Raw genomic sequence first — 22502 nt, forward strand, 5'->3', positions numbered from 1 at the left:
CAACAGGGAAAATAATGATTTCGTTACTTAATTCGACATGTAGAGTTTCAAAATGATACAAACGTACAAGCACTGTTTAAAAAAGATGTAACGACTCCTTTAATTTTTAGGAGTATGGAATTAAATGATCGTATCCAAATTATAATCTTTCATGAGTAAAGAAAATTTCCGCCCGCATATGCAGGATATCTGAGAGACCGGAGATGAAGGTTTAATAGAGAAGACAAACAACACGATGGTACATTTACTCGTCTGATGAAGAAGACGTGCTTCGTCTACCGTTGGGGAAAGCTGGATTTGCATTTTGAGAGAAGTAAGCATGTTATAGCGGTTCTAGCGTTGCGTAAAGGCGAGGTTATCAGGGCCCTTAGCAGTTTACGAAGATTCTGACAAGAGGAAGAGGAGGTGTAAATTATGAGATTGAATTCTCAGTTTCTAGCATGCGATGGCACGAACAGCTATTTTTGTACCACGCATAGGTATCATGCCGTTCAGCCAAGAGTAGCCGCTACCGTGCACGAAATGGAACGCAATGAACAAGCAACGGAACGTAGCTTTATCTAATATCACTCGTACGTAGCCATTTGTACGTTTAATTAAGATAAAGTGAAACCTTCAAACCAGTCGATTCAAATAAAACTTTTCTTTTAAAAGTATTTCATGAACCTGACTGAAATTGTAGTACATGACTCGTAAGGATCTAAGAAATGTCGTAAAACTACAAAAATTTTGGTTTCGAAACAAAATTTAGGCTAAACTATACAACTGTTATTTAATTTTAAAAAGTACTTATTCGAATCAACTGATTCTAAGGGTTTTGCGTCACCGTAAAAAGCAGATTTTTGTGTTCAATCGAACCGTCGTCGATTTTGCTAAAACGATTGAATTTATTAAAATCAAGTCAAGGATAAAACTTATCGAATTTTGAGCATTTTTTGACCTGAGGTTGTTTAAAAAAAAAATTTTACTCACCCGTTCGCACGCATTGCGTTTGACACATACGCGATATCCACATTTACGAGAGGTGGTCGCTCTTTTTTCCATCCCTGGCATCTATTACTCCATCCTCCCGAGGCCCGTGTCGTCGAGCGTAACGGATAAGGAATGAAAAGCAAAGCACAGCCATGAACGTAATGAAAGCGCGGAGTAACTAACAAGGCGAAAAAGTGCGTAAAATATAGGCTGAAATTAGTTCTAAATTCCCGACGGATGGCACCGCGAACAGCAATTTCTGCATTACGCGCAAATGTGCGTCGCACAGTCAAGGGCGCTCCCGTCTATGTAAGAGGTGGAATGCGATAAGATAGAAGAGTAGAGCCGAGCTAGACTAACAGCCTTAACCAATAATGTATACTCTCGCATGGACGGGGACGAGTCTGACCAGTGAGGCACAGCACTGTCGCCGTGTCCGGCGAAAAAGAAGAACCATCGGTTATTGCAACCCTCTCTTCCTGCTCCGAGTCCCGCCTTCGTTTAGTAAGAGCGCGGTGCGTTCAACGACGTTACTCGATTAACGAAGAGCACGTAATTATTGGACTACGGAAGACTGGTGCTTATCAAAGGCCCGTTCGATATTAATTTAGTGCGACATGCTGATTTTCCATCCCACCGATCTGCCACCAGGAACGGAAACTGTACGAAGATAGAGATACGAATCGAGGGGCTATTTACTCGGAAACCAATGCAAATGATTTCCTTCTTAGAGAACCAACTGCCTTTGATTTCATATGATAAACAACTACGTGATTCGGTAACAAACAACGTTCGGGTTTAAAATTGTGGAAATGTTACAGTAATTTCCAACGATTTCCAGTGATATCTGCTTGAGAGTTCCAGCTAATTTTCACGTGATTTCGGGCATTAAAATCCAAGATTTCCTGTGTGAGTAATCCCTCGATACGAGTAACGCGCAAAGGATTAAGAATCACTTAGAGCCTGCTGATCTTAGAAACGCATATTTTACGGTCCAGGAGTTGGGTGGATTAAGACCAAAGTAGACTAGCAGCTTAAGCCACATCCTGTAAAAAGCAAAAGTCCCAACGTGTGCAACCATGGAACCAAGGTAACAAGACAAAGTGGTTTGGATCCACTTATTGCTCGCTCATTTATGCAGCATCTGTTCATCGGCTCAAGAGCCGGGTACAAGGTAGTAATGCATGGAGGGTGCAAGAACGCAAGCCTTGAAACCCGATGAGTACTCCCTCGATCCCTCTATCGTCGGAAGTACCGGCAAGGATTAAAAAAGAGCTGCCGAGAGGATCGTATTAAAAGTGTAGGGTAATTCATTTTTACAACATCCGTTCATCGGCAGAAGATGCATCGCATAAGGTCGCGATACATGAAGGGTACAAAAACGTGAGTCCTCAATACCCGATGAGTACTCCCTCGATCCCTCTGTCATCAGAAGTACCCATAAAGATTAAAAAGGGGACGCAGAGAGGATCGTATAAAAATGCTGGGTAATTCATTTTAGCAGCATCCGTTCATTTGCAGATGAGTCGAATACAAACTCGCGATGAGCAGAGTGCAAAAAACCGTAGATCGTCGGTACCAGAAAGGGTACTCCCTCGATCTCTCTGTAAACGGAAATCCGGCTTAGCGGGTAAGCATTAAAAAAAGTGCAGAGAGGAACATAATAAACGTTTAGTGCAGGCTAATTAATTTTTGCAGCATCCGATCATCGGTAGAAAAGTCGGATTCCATACCGCAATGCGCAGAGAGCGTAAGACCGTGGACCCTCGGTATGCGATGGATACTTACTCTTTTGATCCTTCTACCGTCAAAAGTACCGCCCGAATAAAAATTTTGATCCTACTTAGGATCATCAATTACAAGTCTTAAATAGGTATTGATAAGATAGACTTTCATATGTTTGAGGTCTTTGGCGATTATAAAATATATGTACTAGAAGTTCTCACTTCTCCACAGGCCTTCGATAGCCTAGCAGTAGGCTCACCGCTTGTAGTGAGACACTGTAAAATCTCTCCTAAGCGGAATTCGAACCCGCGAAGTCTCCCGGGTTCCCGCTTAGGAGAGATTTTTCAGTGTCTAAGGCAGGGTCTGCCTGATAAGCCTTACTGACAAGTCCACAAGCAGACTCGTGGCGAAACACATAAACGGTGGGAATAACACCCATTTCCATAAGGTCCTACTTCAGATGTTAAAAGTGGCAGATATTTCGATTTCTTCTACTTTGTAGGTCTAAAGTAGGACTTAATTTGATTAAACTAGAAGGTAAAAGGTCGAAAGGAGGACTAAAAGAGCGAAAAAGGACCAAAAGAGACCTTACTTGAGTTACGCAGGCGTAAAGAAGGCCTAAAATTTCGATTCGGGTCTCGAAAACTCGAACCCTCTGTCGTCGGAATACCGTATAAGAATGAAAAACGAGTCACAGCGAGGAGCGTAATAAAAGTGCAAGGTAATTACCTTTCGCAGCATCCGTTCACCGGCAAAAGGGCCCGGTACAAAGTCGCGATGCACAGTGCGCACAAGACGCTGACCTTCGGTATCCGATCGGTACTCCCTCGATCTCTCTGTCGTCGGAGTACCGGGTAAGAATTAAAACCGAGACGCAGCAAGGACCGTAATAAAAGTGCGGGGCAACTTAGAGCCGCGGTGGCCTCAGGGGCCCCATTGGGTCCGGCCGTAGGCCCGCTCTGGTAGGCAGGCAGAAAGGCAGGAAGGTAGGTAGGTAGATAGGTAGGTAGGTAATCATCTTTAGGTTGCGTGCACCGAACGATTTCAGTAGTTTTTTTCAGTTTTCATCCTTCCACCCCAACGCGCAACCATTTATTTAGGCATTGCTCTCTCGCACTACTCAGCCCCCAGCGATGTTTGTTGTGGGAATCGAGAGTGCCTAAGTGTTCCAGCCGCTTATCGATTGTCCGCCAAGGAAGGAGAGGCGGCAGCGACGAGAGGGATCTTAACGTCTTCCTAAGAAGCACCGTTCTCTCCGCCAAGGAGATAATAAACCCTGTAGCCCGACCGAGGAGTCTCGACTAATCGACCCATTTAAAAAGCCCGAGCCCGATACCCCTAAAGCCCCTCTTCTCTCTCTCCCACTCATTTCTTCGCCGAGGGCTCGGCCCTTGGGCTCTATGCACGTCAGGAAAGAAAGGAGCTGGCGTAATTGCAAGGACTCGCAAGAACCGAGCCCGCTAACGGTGGAAATTTCGAGGAATGCGTGCGGACGTTGCCTCGCCGGCGGACTCGAAGAAGGCATCGCGGGGGTGAAAAGATCCGCCGAGAAAAAGGAGGGAAGGAACGTAACCTCGATTGCGCCAGATTAAGCGATTCCCCGGACGAACCTTATAAGATGTACCCAGTTGAGTTGCCGGAAGTTGAGCGTTCTGCGCGAGTGTCCCGAATCTAGAAAACGGGACGCTAAGAATATCTCGACCCTAGTTAATCCACGTATTGACGAAACTCACGAAAGCTGGGCTTGATAATGAAGATCTCAATGAATGAGAGCGGATTTCCCCTCTAGGAGCGCTTTCCCTTGAACCCGTGAAAACGGAGATACGAGAGAATCTCAGTCGCGAGACCGAAGAAGCATCGTGGGGGATGAAAAGAGATTAATGGAAGGCAATGAACGGATAATGCCTCGGATAAGGCAGAGAGCGATTTTGCCGTCGAGTCGACTACTTTGGTACAATGCTCGACGGTCCGGTAGGGAAACAACACCAAGACATAACAAACAGCCTTGAAAACGGGTCTCCTGGGACCATTGATCAAGGCCATCAACGACCTCCAGTTGGAGCAGACTATAACGTATGCAGAACTTAATAAAAAAATAATCTATTGCAGGCGAATTCCTGTCGTCGAGTATCAACTTAAGTACCTTCAACACCGGCGATTTGAATATCTCTTTCGCGTCCTGCCGACGTGGTCGGAACGAGGGCCGACAATTAAACGCCGAGTCCTCTACTCATAAGTCGGCATCTGGATCCTGCACGGATCGGATATAATACAGCAAAATAGGCGACGATTAATCAATCACGACGATAAAGCCTGTCTCTCTCTTTACGCAAGCGAACCTATCGATAACGTTCGAAGGTTTCCGTTTGCGCGAACAGTTTTTTTTTTTTTTAGAGACTCGGTCGCGATTTTATCGAGGCGGAAGCTTCGCATTTTGCGGAAACGTTGACGGCTTGAGAGGGCCGCAATGCCGAAGGTTGTCGATCCGACATAATCCGGTTGTTTTCTCGTAGTGCGAGAAACAAATCGATCCCCGGAAGTCGCGGGGCCAAAACGAGGAGAGACGGTCGCCGGTCTATCTGGTTCTGTCGGAAAGGATCGCCCTCGTCCGGCCGCATTATCTCGACTCATCCCGGATCCTTTTTCTCCACTTAGAGCGATTGCGCGAAACTGGTTCCGCGTCGCGGAATAAAATCGCGGATACGAGCCGCGGAATACCGGTATCGATGTCGAGAGCTAATACGAACTCGGACACGCATCGCGGATCGCTAATCGTCGCCGGAGAAGAGCGATTCCTGAGGCCCTCGCCGATCCCTCTTCCTGTCCGCCGATGAATAATCCGTAATAATTACTCCCGGGGCTATTACTCAACCGGATTGATAATCCGAGGAAACGCATCACCCCGATTTCCTGCCCTCGCTGAAGCTTGCAGTTATATGCATAATCCTGCAACCTTCAATGCCCAAACTGACCCGAGTCACGATATTGCCCTGATAATGTATCCGAATTAATGAAACGTGAATTAGAAAGGTTGCTTTATTTTTGTTTCTCCAATTGGTAGACGCTGAAAAATATCTGGCTAAATCTGTATAATTGTTGTTGGTTTAATCATAAAATATAATTATTAGAAGAACAACAATTTGAGGGACATGACATAATTCTTTGGTTAATAACTTTCGATTGGTTACATAAAGTATTGTAGTAGAACAAGCCAAATATTAATGTAATTTGATACGTTCAATTAAAATATTCCATAAAATTAACAAAACGGTTTGATCGAAACACTTTAGTTGGATGAAGCAAACTACTTTAGTTAAGTGAATTGAAATTCAGTTCATTTAATCAAAAGGTTTTAGCAAATCAAACGATTTTGGTCGGTCAACCAACTTTTTTTCTACATGTACTGAGCTCAAGATTCACGCGACTTGTAATTAAGTCCTCGTTTGACGGTAAATGTGAAGGTCATTACGGACAACAAAAGAGTACAGAGTTGATTTCCAGATGTGTGGGCTTTTACATGCTACTGATACGGATATCTGTATGGATTCCTGAGACGCTTGGAAATGTCATTAAATGATTTCGATGCCGCATCATGTATCGCCGTACGAGATGTAGGCACCAACGCAAGATACTTGAATTATTCAAAACTAAGCGAGAGAATTAATGATGCGGAATATTAACACTTTACCGACCGGAAGCCTTTTAATCCGTTTTGCGATGCCCGTGATCGCCATTTACTTCCACATTCGCCGGTCGGTAAAGTGTTAAGAATCTCGCCAAGCCCTCTTCATTTGCCAGAAGTGATCGAAAAATAACGAGATTACTTTTATGACACGTACGGCTTGCCAATCTAATCTCATTACCTACCGAACATCGGGTAAAATATTTTCAGAAATAGATGACACGAAATCAGGACCATGCCCCTCCCACAGAAGGGGAGGATCGGTACGTCGATATAATTGAATGAAACATTGAAATCGGAGCTGCATCCAATTACCTCGGATGTGAAGTAAATAATTAACAAGGAAAACACTTCAGTTAATTGTGAAAAAAATTGCGCGACTGAAATCCGTCATTACGATCGAGTTATTAACGGTTCTACTCCGATGGGGTATATGCATATACGTGCTCGGCCGACGCGAAATTATATCATACCATCGAAGTCCGCCCGAGATATAAAAAGAAAGCAACGGCGTAAACGGCCGGTCGAGTTGACAAGAACAACCCAGCGTACTTTGTCGCGACCTACCCTGCAATTGGGCCCGAAAGGAAGTCAGTGATTACATCCCGGAGGTCTCCAAAGGCACTAAATGCGTACCAATTCAAAGTTGCTCCGAAAGAGATATTCCCTCTTACGGTAATAACACGGGATGGGGGATACGGATGATCCCGCGCGTACTCGCACATCCTACGATTTCCTGAGTGCGCCTATCGGACCACGTGATCAGGGGTGTACGCGCATAGCGCAGCACCCCCGCGCAGTGCGGAGAGGAGCCAGAGAGGAGCCGGAGCGGTCGGAGCGGTCGGAGGGGTCGAAGCGGTCGAAGCGCGACAGTGCCGTACCGCCGTGGCCGCTCGGAGGTCTCTCAAAGGCGCGTAAATTAGCACGACGCCGTGGGGGCCACCAATTTTGGTGTATCGCCTAATAACAGAGCAGAGCGAGCGAGGTTGCGCCGGCATCCGGCGAACGCGGTGGTGTGCGGGTCGCTCGCGGGTCCACGAGGGATCCGCCCGGCCCGACCCGGCCCGGCTCGACTCGGCGCGGCTCGGCTCGACCGGACGCGACCGACCCTCCATAGCTCACCATGGCCCCAGGGCGAATTCGCCTCGGCCCGGCTGCTCGCTCTCCGTTGTCTCGAGAGGCCCCTCCGGAGACTAAATATTATTAATCCACAAAATTATAACTCGCAACGGTGCCAGCGATATACAACCGGGTTGCCGGGGATTCCTGGCAGGATGGGGAGAGCCGTTTCTCCGGAGGAAGGACGCTTCCCGCGTCGTGCCGTCGAGGTTCGTCCTTGCGTGCTAGCTTTTCCAAAGAGAGGACCCCGGTAATAGATAGCAGGCCGGGGAAGCCGCCAGCAGTGCCGCAATTGGAATTAATTAATGCCATTTCGCGAGTTCGCCCGCCAAAGCGCCTTCCCGAGCACCGACGCGGATTACCCACGCTAACGCGCCTTGTTTTCTTTTCCACTGTGGAAGGACTGTCGCCCGAATCGCGTTCGCGCTGGTGGATTATATGTTCCTAGATCGTAATGGCTCCTTTAGCCCGATTTCTGAGAAACGAATACTTAAAACCCGAAGAAAATTCGATACCCAATGTTCTTCCTCGACCTCTTCTTCAACCCAATTTCTTATAAAGGACGAGGTAAAATCTGAAAAAAAAGTGGATATTTGAAGTTCTTTCTCCCTGTTTAGAGTGTCTCGTATTGATTAATCTTTCAGGTGGATAAAGAGAACGGAATTTTGAACTATAAACTCCTTTTCAACTTTTGGCTCAGACTATTATTTACCGAGTTACTAACAATTAAATGTGGTCAACGAGACGATGTGTGGCCGCGGTACGCAGCGGTGCAACACGTCGTGGGGCCCCTCGCGCATGCCATATATTCCCCCGACTAAAATTTAATTTTCCATTCATTTATTCATTTTATTTTATTTTTAATTTCTCCATTTACTAAAGCGCTGTTTTCGTGTCTATATATATATATATATATATAAAGATAAAGAAGATATATATATATAGAAAAAAATTCCGATCGCATGATCGAGATTCGGCGATTGGTTGATCAAACTCGGCGCAATCGAACCACCGCGAAGAGCTGTGCCGCCGAAATCGGGCGCGTCGACGCTCGAGGAATATGTAGTATTTTTTATTAAGACGTTAGCGCGATTTTTAATGAATTTAATTGAATTATTGAGTTTCAACAAATTAAAATAAAATTTTTACCGAAGAAGCATACTGCAAGTGCGAGGTCCCCACTGTGTATAACAGCCCTGCGTACTCTCTTTTGCCAATTTTAATTGTTAATAACTCGGTAAATAGTAATTAAAACCAAAAGTGACAAAGGAACTTTAAGTTAAAAATCCCGCCCTCTTTCTCCCCTTGAGGGATTAATTAATCGATACGAGACACTGTACATTATTTAGGCGTTTAGAAACCGACACGTTACTTTGATATTTAAAAGCTGTTAGTGCAAACGAAATACGCTACAGGGTGAAGTCTCTGAAAAGATGAAAACGCGGATTCTTGAACTTAAAAAGAAATCGTTTAGTTTCCGTCTTCGTAAAACAGTTCGATAACTGTTCCATGACAGTTTGAGACGAGGCGCGGTCTGGGGTGCGGTCAATACCTCTGCTGTTCTTCCTAACCCATCACTTAGCGTTAACATGATTGACAGCCCAGAAAACCCCTTCAACGGAATAACGCGCGAAAATCGCGTGAGCTTAATGGCCGGCCCTCATGAAAATGAGGCTGCCTACGTGTAAGGCAGCAGCTTCGCCTCAATATCGCATATCAGTCTACGGAAGAACACGGACAGTAATGTTCTTGGAACGTTTCACCGTAACTCACGGATGTGGAGGCGCGTCGGAATGCTTGCTAGCTCGACAGGAATTAACAATTATCGTATGAAGGGAAACGTATCAGAAAAAAAGAATCAGTTAACCGATCGCAATTCCCTCACGCGTATGACTTGTCGATTCCTTGAATGTGGACACTTGCAAAGCGCAGCGCATGCAGTATGCATTATACTTTCATGCAAAATATGTGTAAAATCACATCTGGATGGATGGTACCGGGACCCCAGGAGAACGGATTGGAAACCAGAGAGAGCGAGGCTAATCTAATTCCCATTGAGCATTTCAGGTCGAGAAGTCGGAAGCTGGAAATCGGTTTTCTCGTTGTTGCATCTCACATTTATGTTATATGTATACATCTGTAGGCAAAGCCGGATTAAGGGTGAGGCGAACGTTGCCCTTGCCTCGAGTTCAAAGTACGAGGGGGCGCATAAATCTCACATTCTCGTTCTCTCATTCGTCTATTACGCCTTGAAACAAATTTAAATTTTTTAGTCAGGCAACAAATTCACGTCTGTAAGTGTTCCAGAATTACAAAAATTCACGGTTGACTTAGTTTTGTAACGTAACGATGATTTAAACCTTGATAAAATTTCTGGAGAAATGGCAAGTTTTAAGATGCATATTAAAGTAATAAATATTGTCAAATAATACTGCAGTTTCTGAGATTTTTTAGAAAATACTTTATGAAAATACTTTATGAATTAGTAAAGTCCTATCCAAATTTGAAAATGGCATCAAAATTATTCCTAATAATTCCTGTTTCTCTTGCATCTGGAGAAAGGAATTTCAGCAAATTTAAAAACATTGAAAATTATTGGCATTCACCATTAGCACGAGAAAACCTACCAATTATGATAATAACATCAACTGAACAAGTTTCGTCTAAGATTATCAATTACGACGCAAGAATGAATTTACTTCGCTGAAAGAAAGAAAAATTCAGTTTTAAACATCGAACATATGGAAATTTAAAACTAGGAAATCAATGTTGTATTTTTAAGTTCAATACATGTAATGTTATCCTTTTTATATTGTTTTATTTGTCTAACCATCAGAAAAATATTTATCCAATCGGGACGCAAATTTGAGCTTCTGTCTCAGGTGACAAGATGTATAAATGAGGCTCTGTCTGTATATCTGCATTATCAGTAAATCTTAAAGAAATTCTTCTTTATCCTCTCCACGGTCATTTCCATCCAAAATGTAAGTACTATTTAAGCCAAGCTCGTATCTCGACGAGGAAATAATTTTCCAAGAACTTCGTTCAGAAGAGAAATTTACCTTTAAGCGGTTCAAAACGGTAATGCGAGGTTATTACAATCCTGCAGTCCGAATGGGCGGCTTGTTCGGTCGAGTACCGACGCCCATATCTCACGTTGGACAGCCGGGCTACACGTTATACTCAGGTAACTCTGCTTGAAATCACATCGTAACTGTCTCATTTCTCTGTTCGCCTGAAATTTCATCAATTGCTACAATCTCCAATACTTGAATGCCAAATAGAATCCCTCGGTAACATTTTTATGGACCAAAATATGACATCATAAAAGTAATCTAATCATTAAGAATAACAATAAAAAAAGAGCGGAAACACGGCGTCAAACGCTCGCAATTAACAACGAGGATACAAAGCGGTCGAGCCAGCCTCATAAAACGTACCCCCCAGTTCGAGCTCCGGTCCGTTTACGCGGAATATTACGAAGAAGACAAAGTCCTACCGAAGGTATATTTCCACGAAAGAAAAAAAGAAACGAGCAAAATCTCCAGAGGTAAGGGCGATATTGCGGTGTTATTACGATCCAACAGTCGTATTTTTCTCTCGGGAAGAGGCCACGGCCGGCAAACCATATCTCACACGTTGGGCAGCTCGGCAGCCAAGAAGTTGCTCACAAGGAGAGGGTACATCAATCGAGTTGTTGATTTTAAGGAGCTTTATGCAGGTAAATCTAAAGCCAAATCAAGTAGACACGTATCGGACACGCATTCAAATGGGTCTTTTATTTTTCGAGTTATCGCCATTTAAAATTTCTCAGATATCTAAATGTTTCGAATGTACTTTAACACGTTAACCGCCACGTCAGCCATATTCGGGTGACATAGCAGTCAAATAAAATGCGCGTGGCAGTCAACATGTTAAAGGTGAACCAGAAGACACGAGCGTCAGTTGCAATGGATGGTATCTGATGGTATTTGCTAGATCCTGTGTTCGATCAGGTACCTTTTCTCCAACTTCCTTCCAACGATCATCAAAAATAAATATTAACAGATTTTTGGCACTTAAACATTCCACAATAACTTAACATTAGCGTATTCGAATGTTGCCGAGTCGCCGTATATGTTAACGAAAAGCAAATACCCGATTTAGCATGCACGCCGTAGAAGCTCTACCTACTTTACTAGCTGTAACTTTTGTCTGCTGGTTTACCCTTAAAATATATTCGACACGTTTAGATATCTACAACATTTTAAATACTGATACCTCGAAAAATATGTCCCATTGAAATAATGCTCGGACGCGTGTCTCCTTATTTTGGCTCTAGATTAACCTGTACAAAACTCATGAAAATCCCTAAACCGCTTTAATACGACCTCTCCTTGTCCGAAGTACTATCGGCGCGACATCGCTGCAACTTTTCCATCGAAATGACGGATCGGGACGGCGTAATACATAGTAAAATTCTACCAGAAATTTATTCCATATACATATTTCTCTATTGACCGTAATTTAATCAGAACCTATCGCTAAATCGAGGAAGTCGATGAATGAGTCGCGATTCGACATTACCCGAAGAAATTCGAGAGGAAGGCTACGTAGGCGCAGGCAAGGCGCCTCGACGGACCACCTAGCGAACGGCCTCGTCCTCGGGGCAGATCCACAATTAACAGGGTGCCCATTACGCGTCGCGACTGCGGCAGATTACCGCACGGTGCTTATTATCAAATAGACACGCTCGCGCGCTCCCACGTAGTGCCAGAGAGAACGCGAGTAAAGGGCTTCGCGCAGACATAATGGGAATCTCAGCGCAGGCATTTGCTTACGGAAGAGCCGAATTACAATTAGTACGCCCGTTACCAATCGCCATCGACATGCATCATTAATCGCATATATCAAAGTACGTAACCTGGGACCGAAGGAATAAGTCGGCTCGGTAGATGGGCTTCAATTTACCATATGTGACAACCCATGGAACTCCGTAACGAGCGTCATATGCTAATCAGCTCGGAACACTTATCAAATAATTGACGCAAAATCTAGCTGCACTTAAAAAAGTGAGTCCGGTTAAAAGAACCAGAATTCCGGTTATTTTAACTGGATTAGGTGGTTTAACGTGCTCTTACTATTTTTCTAGTTAAACGTCCTGGATATTTCCAGTGAAATATTATCTGGTTGAGTTAATACCTTTTCTGGAAAATCCAATGAGAATGTCTGGGTGGACGAACAAGAGTTCTCCACTGGAAATTTATCTAGTAGTTTAGGAATCCGAGTAAGGTAACCATATATTCGATCAGGTTTCGGTAATCAGAATTTTCTAGTCGTATTAATCTTTCTCATTAACGATAACTAGAGATCTTTTAATCAGGCGCGTCAAGTAAAAATAACCGAAACATTATTTTAAGAGCACCGTTTCTCTTGCTCGGGTTCCAGAGTACCGCGACCGTACGTGCTACTGAATATTGAAAAACATACAATTTGCAAAAACACGTACGCTGACGCGACGAAATTCAAGTACCCCGATTGCCGCTTTTACATCCTCTATTTAATAATAACAGAAAATGTAACGAAGAAGTAAGGAGCAAACGTAACGCGGTATCGAGTGTACCTACCGAGGGGTTATTCACTCAGGAAGTCATGGACTGTCATGCTGGAAATCACGTGGAAATCAGCTGCTAATCGTAAGCAAAAATCACCAGAAATCACTGGAAATCGTTGGAAATCACCGACACATTCTCACAATTTTAAAGTCGAACGTCACTTGTTACCGAATCTCATTGTTGTTTATCATATGAAATCAAAGACAGTCGGTTCTCAAAGAAGGAAATCGCTTTCACTGATTTCCGAGTGAATAGTCCCTGAGTACCTACGTCTGTTGCACCGGCATGGAGTAATACCAACTTCTCTCCAGTAGCTTCGACGGACTCGCGGAGTCCGGCGAGTCGAAGCGGACAGAGAACGAAAGAAAACAACGGAAAGGAAAAGGAGGAGACGAGACTTACCAAGACGTCCTGCAGTAGCTCGTGCTCGTCGAGGAGGATCACCTTGCAGCGCAGTAGTCGAGGACGACGTCTACCCGTGGGCCTGAGTCCCGGACACAGCCATTCGACGACCATTGCTCCCTTTGGGGTCCCCCCTGGGTTTCGGTCCCCGTTTCCCGAGGGCGTCCCTCCGCGGAGGCGCGGTCAGAAGCTGCCCCCTCGGCTGCCGCCTCCGCTCATCCTGAAACCCGTCGGAACGCCAGTAATCCAATCAGTGTCCTACGGAGTCGTAACGGGCTACCGTTAAGGCGCGAGCATATACGCCTAGGGACCCGTTAAAGGCGCGCGTATGTGCCTTTGCGCTCGATATATACCCCGGGACGTGAGAAGTCGAAGCCGCGAGAGAAAGGCTGAATCGTCCGGCACGACGTGGGGCGACCTCGAAGCGCTTAAGGGACGAGCTTCGAACGCTTCCAACGCGCCCACAGGAAGGGACGAGTCGCACCATACGCGACTCTTCGTGGTACGAGCTACGCGATTGTGCGGGCTATCCGGTATCGCCAACGAGTCACGTTCTCACCTCGAAAATTAGAAAGAACTTCTCGTAAAAGCATCTCTGACCGGATACTCGACGTTTGGAATTAAAAAGTATGAACTGCCAGATGGAGGCGGACGCTCTTAATTTTTTAAATCACGAATTTGAGGGTAATAAAGGTAATAAGGGGTGATAACGTGATCAGGGGTAGGGTTTTTTTTTTATACTTAGCTATATGGGGATGATCATCGTTCCGTAATTTTCAGATAAATTTACTTAGGATTTATTCCATTTTTACCGCAAATTTTGCGATTTTTCGACATTTCTTAATGTTCTACATCCAGTACTCAATTTAAGGCGAGCTTCAAATACGCCCACCAGAGGAACAGGTTGAACGGAATATGGCTTGTTTGTGGTACACATTCCGCAATTGCGAATCCTGCCCGATACCGTCAAAGAATCGCGTTCTCGTCGTGAATGTCCAAATGATTTTCCGATTTTCCATACGTACTTCCGCCGGGTGCACCCGAGATTGGGAACAAATAATCACGAGCTTTAAAAATCGCATGTATGGCAATTATAAAGGGTGGTAACGTGACAAGAAACCAGAAATTCTTGTAATTTTGCAACAAATTTGTTCAAATCCATACTCATACCTCACTTTCAGCGTTAAAAGACGTCTTCTAGCGCTACTAGTGAGGTACAAGGAGGAGCCTTAGGGTTTATTTTACGTCAACTGGAAATTTTGGGATGTTTCGATATATCTTGATCCTCTAAGTTCGATCCTCAATTTAAGAAACGAGGTTCAAATATGATCCGAAACGACAGGTTAGACGAAAAGCGACTCCTTTGCGGCATATGTCGCGCAATTGCGTGACCCGATCACCAAAAAGAATCTCGAGCTCTCGCCTCAAAGATCCACGAGATCTTAATGTATTACACCCCCACCCAGGCATATTCGTTTCGATCGGACGGGACGCAATCTTGCGAAGTGGAGTTGGACATTCTTGATAACTATATGGGTATCGCGATATGGGAATCGGGCCGAGTGCGGTATAAATTCCAGCTACGTTTCGTAATTTTGTAATGGGTTTTATACTTTATTTACCGTGAAGCCAGTACGTAGCTATATTTCGACGTGGTGCATTCCCGACGTCACGTATACACGTGTAGCGTAAAGTGAGATTTTTCGAATACTCCTTTGACTATCTCGCGTTCCAGTAGAACGATCTCTTATCCCCCGCTATCTGGTGGTACGGCATACAGTCTACATACCTCGCAATTAAAAATACTCTCCCAATAAAAGTACTCTCGAAGGCACGGATCGAATGGCTTTGCCCCCTGGTTTGCGGCACAAAACCGAGGCGTCAAATCGAGACCGATTAATCTTGCGGTCGCCGATCGAACTGCTCGATAATCTAACGGTACCGAACGAGGGAAGCTCATATCCCGAACGAGCAGCTCGTTCGGTAAGGCTCCAAACGGCGTCAGCTAAAATCGCGCCAAGGATAATGAAAGAACGGGCTTTAATTGCTTTCACGGAAGGTGTTTCACGACCGGCCGTAATTCATTAACCTATGGTGACGCGAGTTTTGCATGCGACATGCTCACCTCGCGTGTCAGCGCGGAAGGATCCAAATTAAATAGCGGGCACGATGGAATCGCCCCGGCATTAATTTCCCGGGACTTCGCGACGGCCTTAAATCCCCCTTGTGAACCGGTGGCGTAAAGTTGTCAACCGAGGAAACGGTCGAGAGCGACTTTGCGGGACGCCGCAGGTTTGCCGAGAAAAATGATCCACTTAGAGCTCCCAGATTTTTCTCGTCGAATCAACTTCGAGTCGGCCAAGAAGGATCGAAACTCGCTTTTCAAAGTCTCTATTTAACCGCAAACAAAAGTTGATACGGATCTCTCCCGTTATTTACCTCAATAAATTGAATTCAAACCGATTGAATAATTTCAGTCGCCAAATACCGTCGAAACGGGTCAATCGGGTTTAATCAAATATGTCATTTAGCCGATACCCATCTGCTTCGATGAGATTTAATTGCGTCAAACGGACCTACCGTTGAGTCGGAATTTAATGGAATCGGGTTCAAAGGACATTTTCCGTGACAGAAGCCAGAGTGGACATTTTACGCAATTTTATCGAAGCTTATTCCAGATAAATCGACTCGTCTACCGTAGTTGGTGTCCCCAGCAGTAGCCGACATTATGTAGAAAAATACAGAAAAATCAATTTTGATTAAACGTCATGGGAGTGCAAGCAGAGCGAAATGCGCGAGTAAGGCGAGTTTTAACCGAAGTCGACACCTTGTAACGGTAAAGACGAGTAGCCGGACGGTGCTCGTAAAATCTTTGAAAAAGAAAAAATCAAATAAAAATAAATGCAAGTAGGAAGTACGAGCAGCCGATAACGCCTCGCGAGGATGAAATAAATTTGTCGGGCGCTGATTAGCGAACGGTCGAAAACGAGTCGCGCTCGCCGCGTCCGCGGCAATCCGCGTAAAAAGCGACTTCCTCGCGGTTATCCTCTTTGAGTTCTTTCGGGCCATACGTGCCCGGAATTCGCATCGGGGGGCGCGAATTCCCAGGGAATTTGCGCTTCGAGAGCGATTCCATTGACCCTGCTAATTACTTTCGATCCGTCCTCGTTGACACGCGAGGCACGCGTGTCGCGTGCGAACGCACGACTCGCCGTTCCGTCATCATTGAAACTACGAACTTGTTTGGCGACAATATATCAAACATTACTGCACGGCAGTGGACTGGTACAATTAACGGAAATAAAAGAAAGGGAGAAAAAGTGCCAAATAGTCCCCGGCGATTGAGCGGTAACACGCGATTTAGGCCCCACCGTAAGAATGGTACCATTATTCTCGATGCCGAGAGTTGTAAATTATTTCAAGGCGGAGTGCACGCGAGTAATACTTGTGCTCAAAGTAATAAGAGTGAATGATAAGTTACTCGGTGTTTCTAAATTATGTAGCCGAGTCCACTCCGCGAAGATTCCACTCTGTAGGGCAGCGTTCGCGGTCACGGAGCTTCGATTTCCTCGAGAAGCAATAAACAACGGGGGAGTAATTAACACGGCCGGCTCCGTTAACCATGATGGTATTAGGCATTACCAAAACGATTTCGTAATAATTCAAAGTCTCGTACAATGCAATAAACGTCTGCCTCTCCGCATCCTATTATCTTCACTTGCATCGTAAATACGTGTCACTTAAACCCATAACCGAAGCCCGGATTATATCCGCGGAATACGTTCTCCCGCTCTCCTCTCGTACAGGGGTGTGCATTTGCATCTATGTCTTCTCGAATAAAGGAAACCGAACGGCTACCTAGTGGCAGTCAATTATTCGGTTGCTGGCAAATAAACGCCCTGTTGGACATGGACTTCTAAACTCCGGGTAAAATAAAGAAAAAAATTACTGAAAGAGCCAACCCGTGGAAAAAGTGAACCAAAAATATATGTTAAATTTCAATGATTTCAATCAAATTAATTAAGTGCTCGATATCAACTTTTTTAGGCGTAGAGGTGGGTAATTATGTGGTTACTAATAAACAGATACCTCGCCGAACACAAACTCCTGAAACGATAAATTGAAGAAAAATATCTAAAAGAACGACCCCATAAAGAAAACAAAGTAAAAAAAATATATTAGACTCAATTGACTTTAGTAAGACTTAATTAATAACCCAATATCAAACTGTTTGACTTCGAAAAATAATAAGAAATCAATATTCGAAAAAGTTGCACGACAACAAATTCCTTTAACATTTTTTAAATCGACCAAGGGCCCAGAACGCCTTCGGGCGAATCGTTACATTTTTTTCTACACGTATGTGCTCGTCGTACAGCGGCAAACTGTTGAAAAAGGATAACGGCGAAGGTATTCTCCCCCTTGTTCATCGGCTATTTGCTTAGCAACGCTGTCGATCAGGCCGTCAGTGGGAGTAAAAAGTCGCGTGCGCGACATTGTCCACCTCGCAATATATCAAGTCGGGAAAGAATGTTTCCACGTCCCTCGAATCACTGGCGAAATAAATGGCTCGCGCTTTGCATTCTCCGGAGGAGTTTTGAATAGCCCGCGCTTCTAGCGGAATCACCTCCGATTTCGACAACCGAAGAAATCACTCTGTGACGCCCGTTACTCCGGACTGCCCAGATTTTTGGCCAATTGCCGCCCAGCCCGAACTCGTGCTCCCTTTCCGGTTTCTTCCCTCTTCCTTGGCGAGCCTACGTTAATGAAAGTGGCGACACGGAACTTCCATTTTATATTCGAGAAGAGAAAAGAAAAACGTCTTTTCAACGCTGCAGGTGTTGCGCGCACACTGTCAGAATTGGGAGATGTCTTACTTAAGATTTTTTACTTCCTCTCCTCGAAGCTGACTTGAAAAAGAACGATTACGCCGAAAAAGAATCCCACGATATAATAATTTGCATTATAATTTAACCCGAGACAATCGGAGATTGTGCGAGGGTGTCAGAGATGTGCAAACGAAGGAACACCAAATGTAAAAATTCGAAGTTCCATTCGTCTGAGAAATTGGAATTTTACATTCGCGCAACTGTAATCGCTGATTCTAACCGTAAATTAACGGCGTGAAATCAATAACATTTCTACGAATGGCAAACCGTGTGTCTCTTAATTGCTATTCCGGTATACGGAACCTTCTTGTGATGCGTGGGACTCTGGTCTCACGACCAGAAGACATCTCTAAAAAGACAAATGGGATGCGGATCTTAGTTTCAACGTGACGGTACTTAAGCCTTATTTATTTATTTATATGCATTGCAATTGAAAAGTCCGGCTATCACAGATCCATTATTGGAATTGCATGGAAATGTTTCGATAGCCTGAAATACATTATATTCTCGAAGAACCCCGGTATTAAACTTAACACGTTCCGTTCCACGTGTATCACCGTGGTACGCGGTAAAGTCAGCTGGTACACGGCGTGGCACGGAACATGTTAAGAAGAATCGACATCCGAAGTTTTGAAGCGTGAAAAAAAAACATGTTTTTGGGTATGTTGTCCTTCTGCATGTTAACCATTTATGTTGACACGATTCCGTGTCCTATTTCATTCAAGCCTTAAACTCCCATTAACGAAGGAATATCTCGAGTAGAGCCAATAAATATCCAAGTCAAATTCGAAATTGGTTTCCATTCATATCTCCCGAACTATCGTTGATGTGTGGCAAAAGAATGAATTATTCTCGTTTATCGCATATTCTCCTTAAATAAGAAATTGCGAATTTACTCAACTTAAGGAACCTATTAGGGAATATTATGTATACGAATGAAAAAGAGATTTATGAAGCAAGTGAAGAGTACTAAGACTCTCCCGATTGAAAATGATAGCCGTAATAGCACCGTCAAATAGTGTCTCATAAACGACATGGGTTCCTTTAAAGACTTCATTTTGTTTATTTACATTTATGTACTCATGTCGAGGGATTCCTAAGACACTTTATGCGCCGCTAAAGCAAGGCAAAACGTGAATTAACTAAATTTTTGTATACCCCTCTTGTAATGTGACATTAAAGTCTTGCATTACTTTTTTCTTTGCGAAGTCAAGGACACTTTAGGTCGAGTTGAAACTTACTTTAAATAATCATTATTTGCGCAGAAAATATTATCTGCCTACATTTTAATTTTATTAATGTCTTTTCTTGCGCATTAATTTATGGCAGTAATTTTACATGTGATATTCCGTACGTAAATGACCTGCAAATGACGTCATTTTTGTTCTTGATCCCATATTAGGGATGAATACTTTTCTCCGTGAAACAATTTGCCGAGCGCGAGATTACCGGTGAATCCAGTAAAACCGGAAATCCAGAAAAAACCGAATGTCTGATAACTGTCTAAATTGTTATTTTTCCCATCGTGCCGGTTTTGCGGGATTTGTCGTATTGCTGTTCATGATAGCAAAACGTTTATCAGCGAATATTTTACCGGCAAACGTGCCCACCCCGAATTTAGATATGCTATTCCAACTACATTGGTAGATTAGTAATTTCACGCTGCAGTGACTAGTAAATCAGTGTTACGAAATGGCAATCAAACGATGGCTCGAATGCTAATTGCACAGCTGTAAAGATACAGAGAATATAAAACGGTAACTAAATGCGCATGCAGTAATATAAGACAAAATGACGAGAAGAACCTGACAAGATCCTGGCACAGAGTTTGCCGCATCATCTTAGTGTTGATGCGCAAAGACCGGAATCACACCGATTACATTTTAACGACCAAGATTACAGAAATCTATAATTCCATAAAATATTCACCTAGATCCGTCTTATTAAAAAAAGTATATTTACATTTCCTGTTCCCGTTTCTTTGCTAATATACAAATTCATTACAGGAGATTCGTAAAAGAAAGTATTTTCAAATAGTTGAAACAAAAATTATAGGTAGAAACAATTTTTTATCAAATTTAACCAAAGTTTATCACATTCTTGTATTCCTCATAACAGGTTTCTTCATTCCTCATAACATCATCTTAATGCTCTTCATTTCGATTATTCGCCCTTGACAATGATTAATTCCTTTTTAACTCAAACATCACGACGAAGTAGATGTCTAAAAACAGATAAAAACACCTTATGCTCTCTTCTATTATCTCTGGCAGGTGATAAAAACTGATTAATTATTTTCATCGGTTGAGGGCATTTCTGCGCTGCACTTTGCGATGCTGTAGATCGTTCGTGAATACGGACTGGCTTAAGGGTACGATTTGCAAATATGCATATGAATGCAAGGCAGCTGGAGGATTTACGAGAGCGGCGGGATACGCTTTGGTCGTATCGTTTGAAAATGATCGGTCGTAATCGGAACGGCGATTCATTGGTTTCTAAAACGAATCTGAGTACTCTGCTACTTAAATGATCTCCGGACTTCTTTTTGTCTCCTATTTGTAAATCGGTCGACCGTAAATATTTACAAAAAACATTTTATAATCGTTTAAATGATTAATGAATATGTGTACAAATATTTTGACGTCTATAATTCGCTGTTTGCAATAAGAGATTGTCATATTCATTATAAAGAGAAAGAAGATTTTGACATTTTAAGTTAGAGCTAAGGAAAATTTATCGCTGAATTAATCGAAATCTTCAACCGCCTATAGAAAAATAAATTTTAAAATCCCGTAAAGGTTTATGCGCCTTCATGTCGGATAAAAAAAAATTACTTAAGCCGGTCGAGGGAGAATTAAGAAATCGATATATGAAGATATCGAACCCTTGGCATTAATTTCCTCTCTGTAGCGGCGAAAAATTATTCATCCGGAATTAATTAAGGCACTAAGTGTTAATTCGCCATATTGTAAAGCTAATTGAACGCCTTCGATGTCGATAATTAAGGCAGGCAATTTCACGACAGTTATTGGATAACGTATTCCGTTTTCCGCGCACTTTTCTCAGAATCTCCGTATTATTGATCTGCAATCCCGCGAATCACGGACCAACCCTGTGCGCAAAACTTAAACCGCCATTGAAACCTATAACTACAAAACTATAAACGTTACAACTAATCTTCCGCAGTTCTCCAAACGTTCGGTTATTAAACATTTTTGAAAGAAAAGTAAAACTTCGTACACCCTAAAATTCTCAAGTAAATTCGCCCGACGTTCCCGCGATATCGACAACGGCAGCATAAATATTTATTAAGATCGCGATCAAACGAACCCACACTCCGCGAAGTGCAAAGCACTCAGTCCCGAAAAGGAAAGAACTCAGCGGCCGAAACCGATCTCCAGGATCCAGAACCACTTCCCACCTCAATTATCGACAGATCGATGACTAGCAGAGACATATCGCTTCGAGCTAATCATCGCCATTAGCGCGGTCTCCCGTGCGCGATACAAGGGAACGCATCGGACATACGAACCTCTTCGAGGGTCCCGGATAAGGTCGATCGATCACCCGAGACAGATCCTTCCCCGATGTGTCATCGCCCGGCGCGGCGCTCGAGAATTCCGCCGAGGGTCCTCCGGGTCGGTCACCAGCGACCGGGGTGTCCCAGGGGGTCGGCGATCCTCGACATGTCGGTGCTCCTCTCGGCGACGACTTCTGGGAAGGCGCGCGGCGCCCGCGGACCAAGGGACAGGGCCGATCGGGCCTCGACGAGGAACGCCGCCGATGTGCGCCTTGGGCGTCCCGTGGGAGAGCGAGTACCTCGTACGCCGCGCGACTCTACGCGACTCTGCGCGCCAAGGCGAGCGGAGCGAGCGACGCCAACTTCGGGGCAGCCGCTTGGCTCGGAGCGGACTGAGCCGAGCCAACCGGAGGATTCGGATACGCCGCGGCTCTACCTCGTCCGCCTTCCTTTCCTTCCCGTTCCTTCCCGTTCCTTCCCGTTCCTTCCCTTCTCTCTGCCTTTCCTTCGCCGCGCGCTCCGTCTCGCTCGCTCACGCGGGCTCCTCGTAGCGCGCGCTCCGTCGATCGCGATTGCGCGCCCAGTGCCGGAACCCGCCG

General features: G+C 44.3%; 1 protein-coding gene across 6 annotated transcripts in view; it reads right to left on the reverse strand.

Moving 5' to 3' along the window:
* Positions 1-22275, reverse strand: part of LOC105694267 (band 4.1-like protein 4A) — a 55237-nt gene extending 32962 nt beyond the window's left edge. For 5 of the 6 annotated variants that reach the window (XM_012414769.1, XM_012414766.1, XM_012414765.1 and 2 more), the window contains exons 1-2: positions 21916-22275; positions 13495-13714 (exon numbers count right to left, since the gene is read on the reverse strand). In XM_012414769.1, coding sequence (XP_012270192.1) covers positions 13495-13608 — 114 coding nt within the window. In that variant the 5' untranslated portion in view covers positions 13609-13714; positions 21916-22275. Of the gene's footprint in view, positions 1-972; positions 1110-13494; positions 13715-21915 lie in introns of those variants that run through there. The other variant, XM_012414767.1, reaches the window with a different exon arrangement.
* Between the last annotated feature and the right edge of the window lie 227 nt (positions 22276-22502).

The sequence above is a fragment of the Orussus abietinus genome, unplaced genomic scaffold (genome assembly GCF_000612105.2).
Source record: "Orussus abietinus isolate OABI.00-Male unplaced genomic scaffold, Oabi_2.0 scaffold52, whole genome shotgun sequence".
Classification (NCBI taxonomy): domain Eukaryota; kingdom Metazoa; phylum Arthropoda; class Insecta; order Hymenoptera; family Orussidae; genus Orussus; species Orussus abietinus.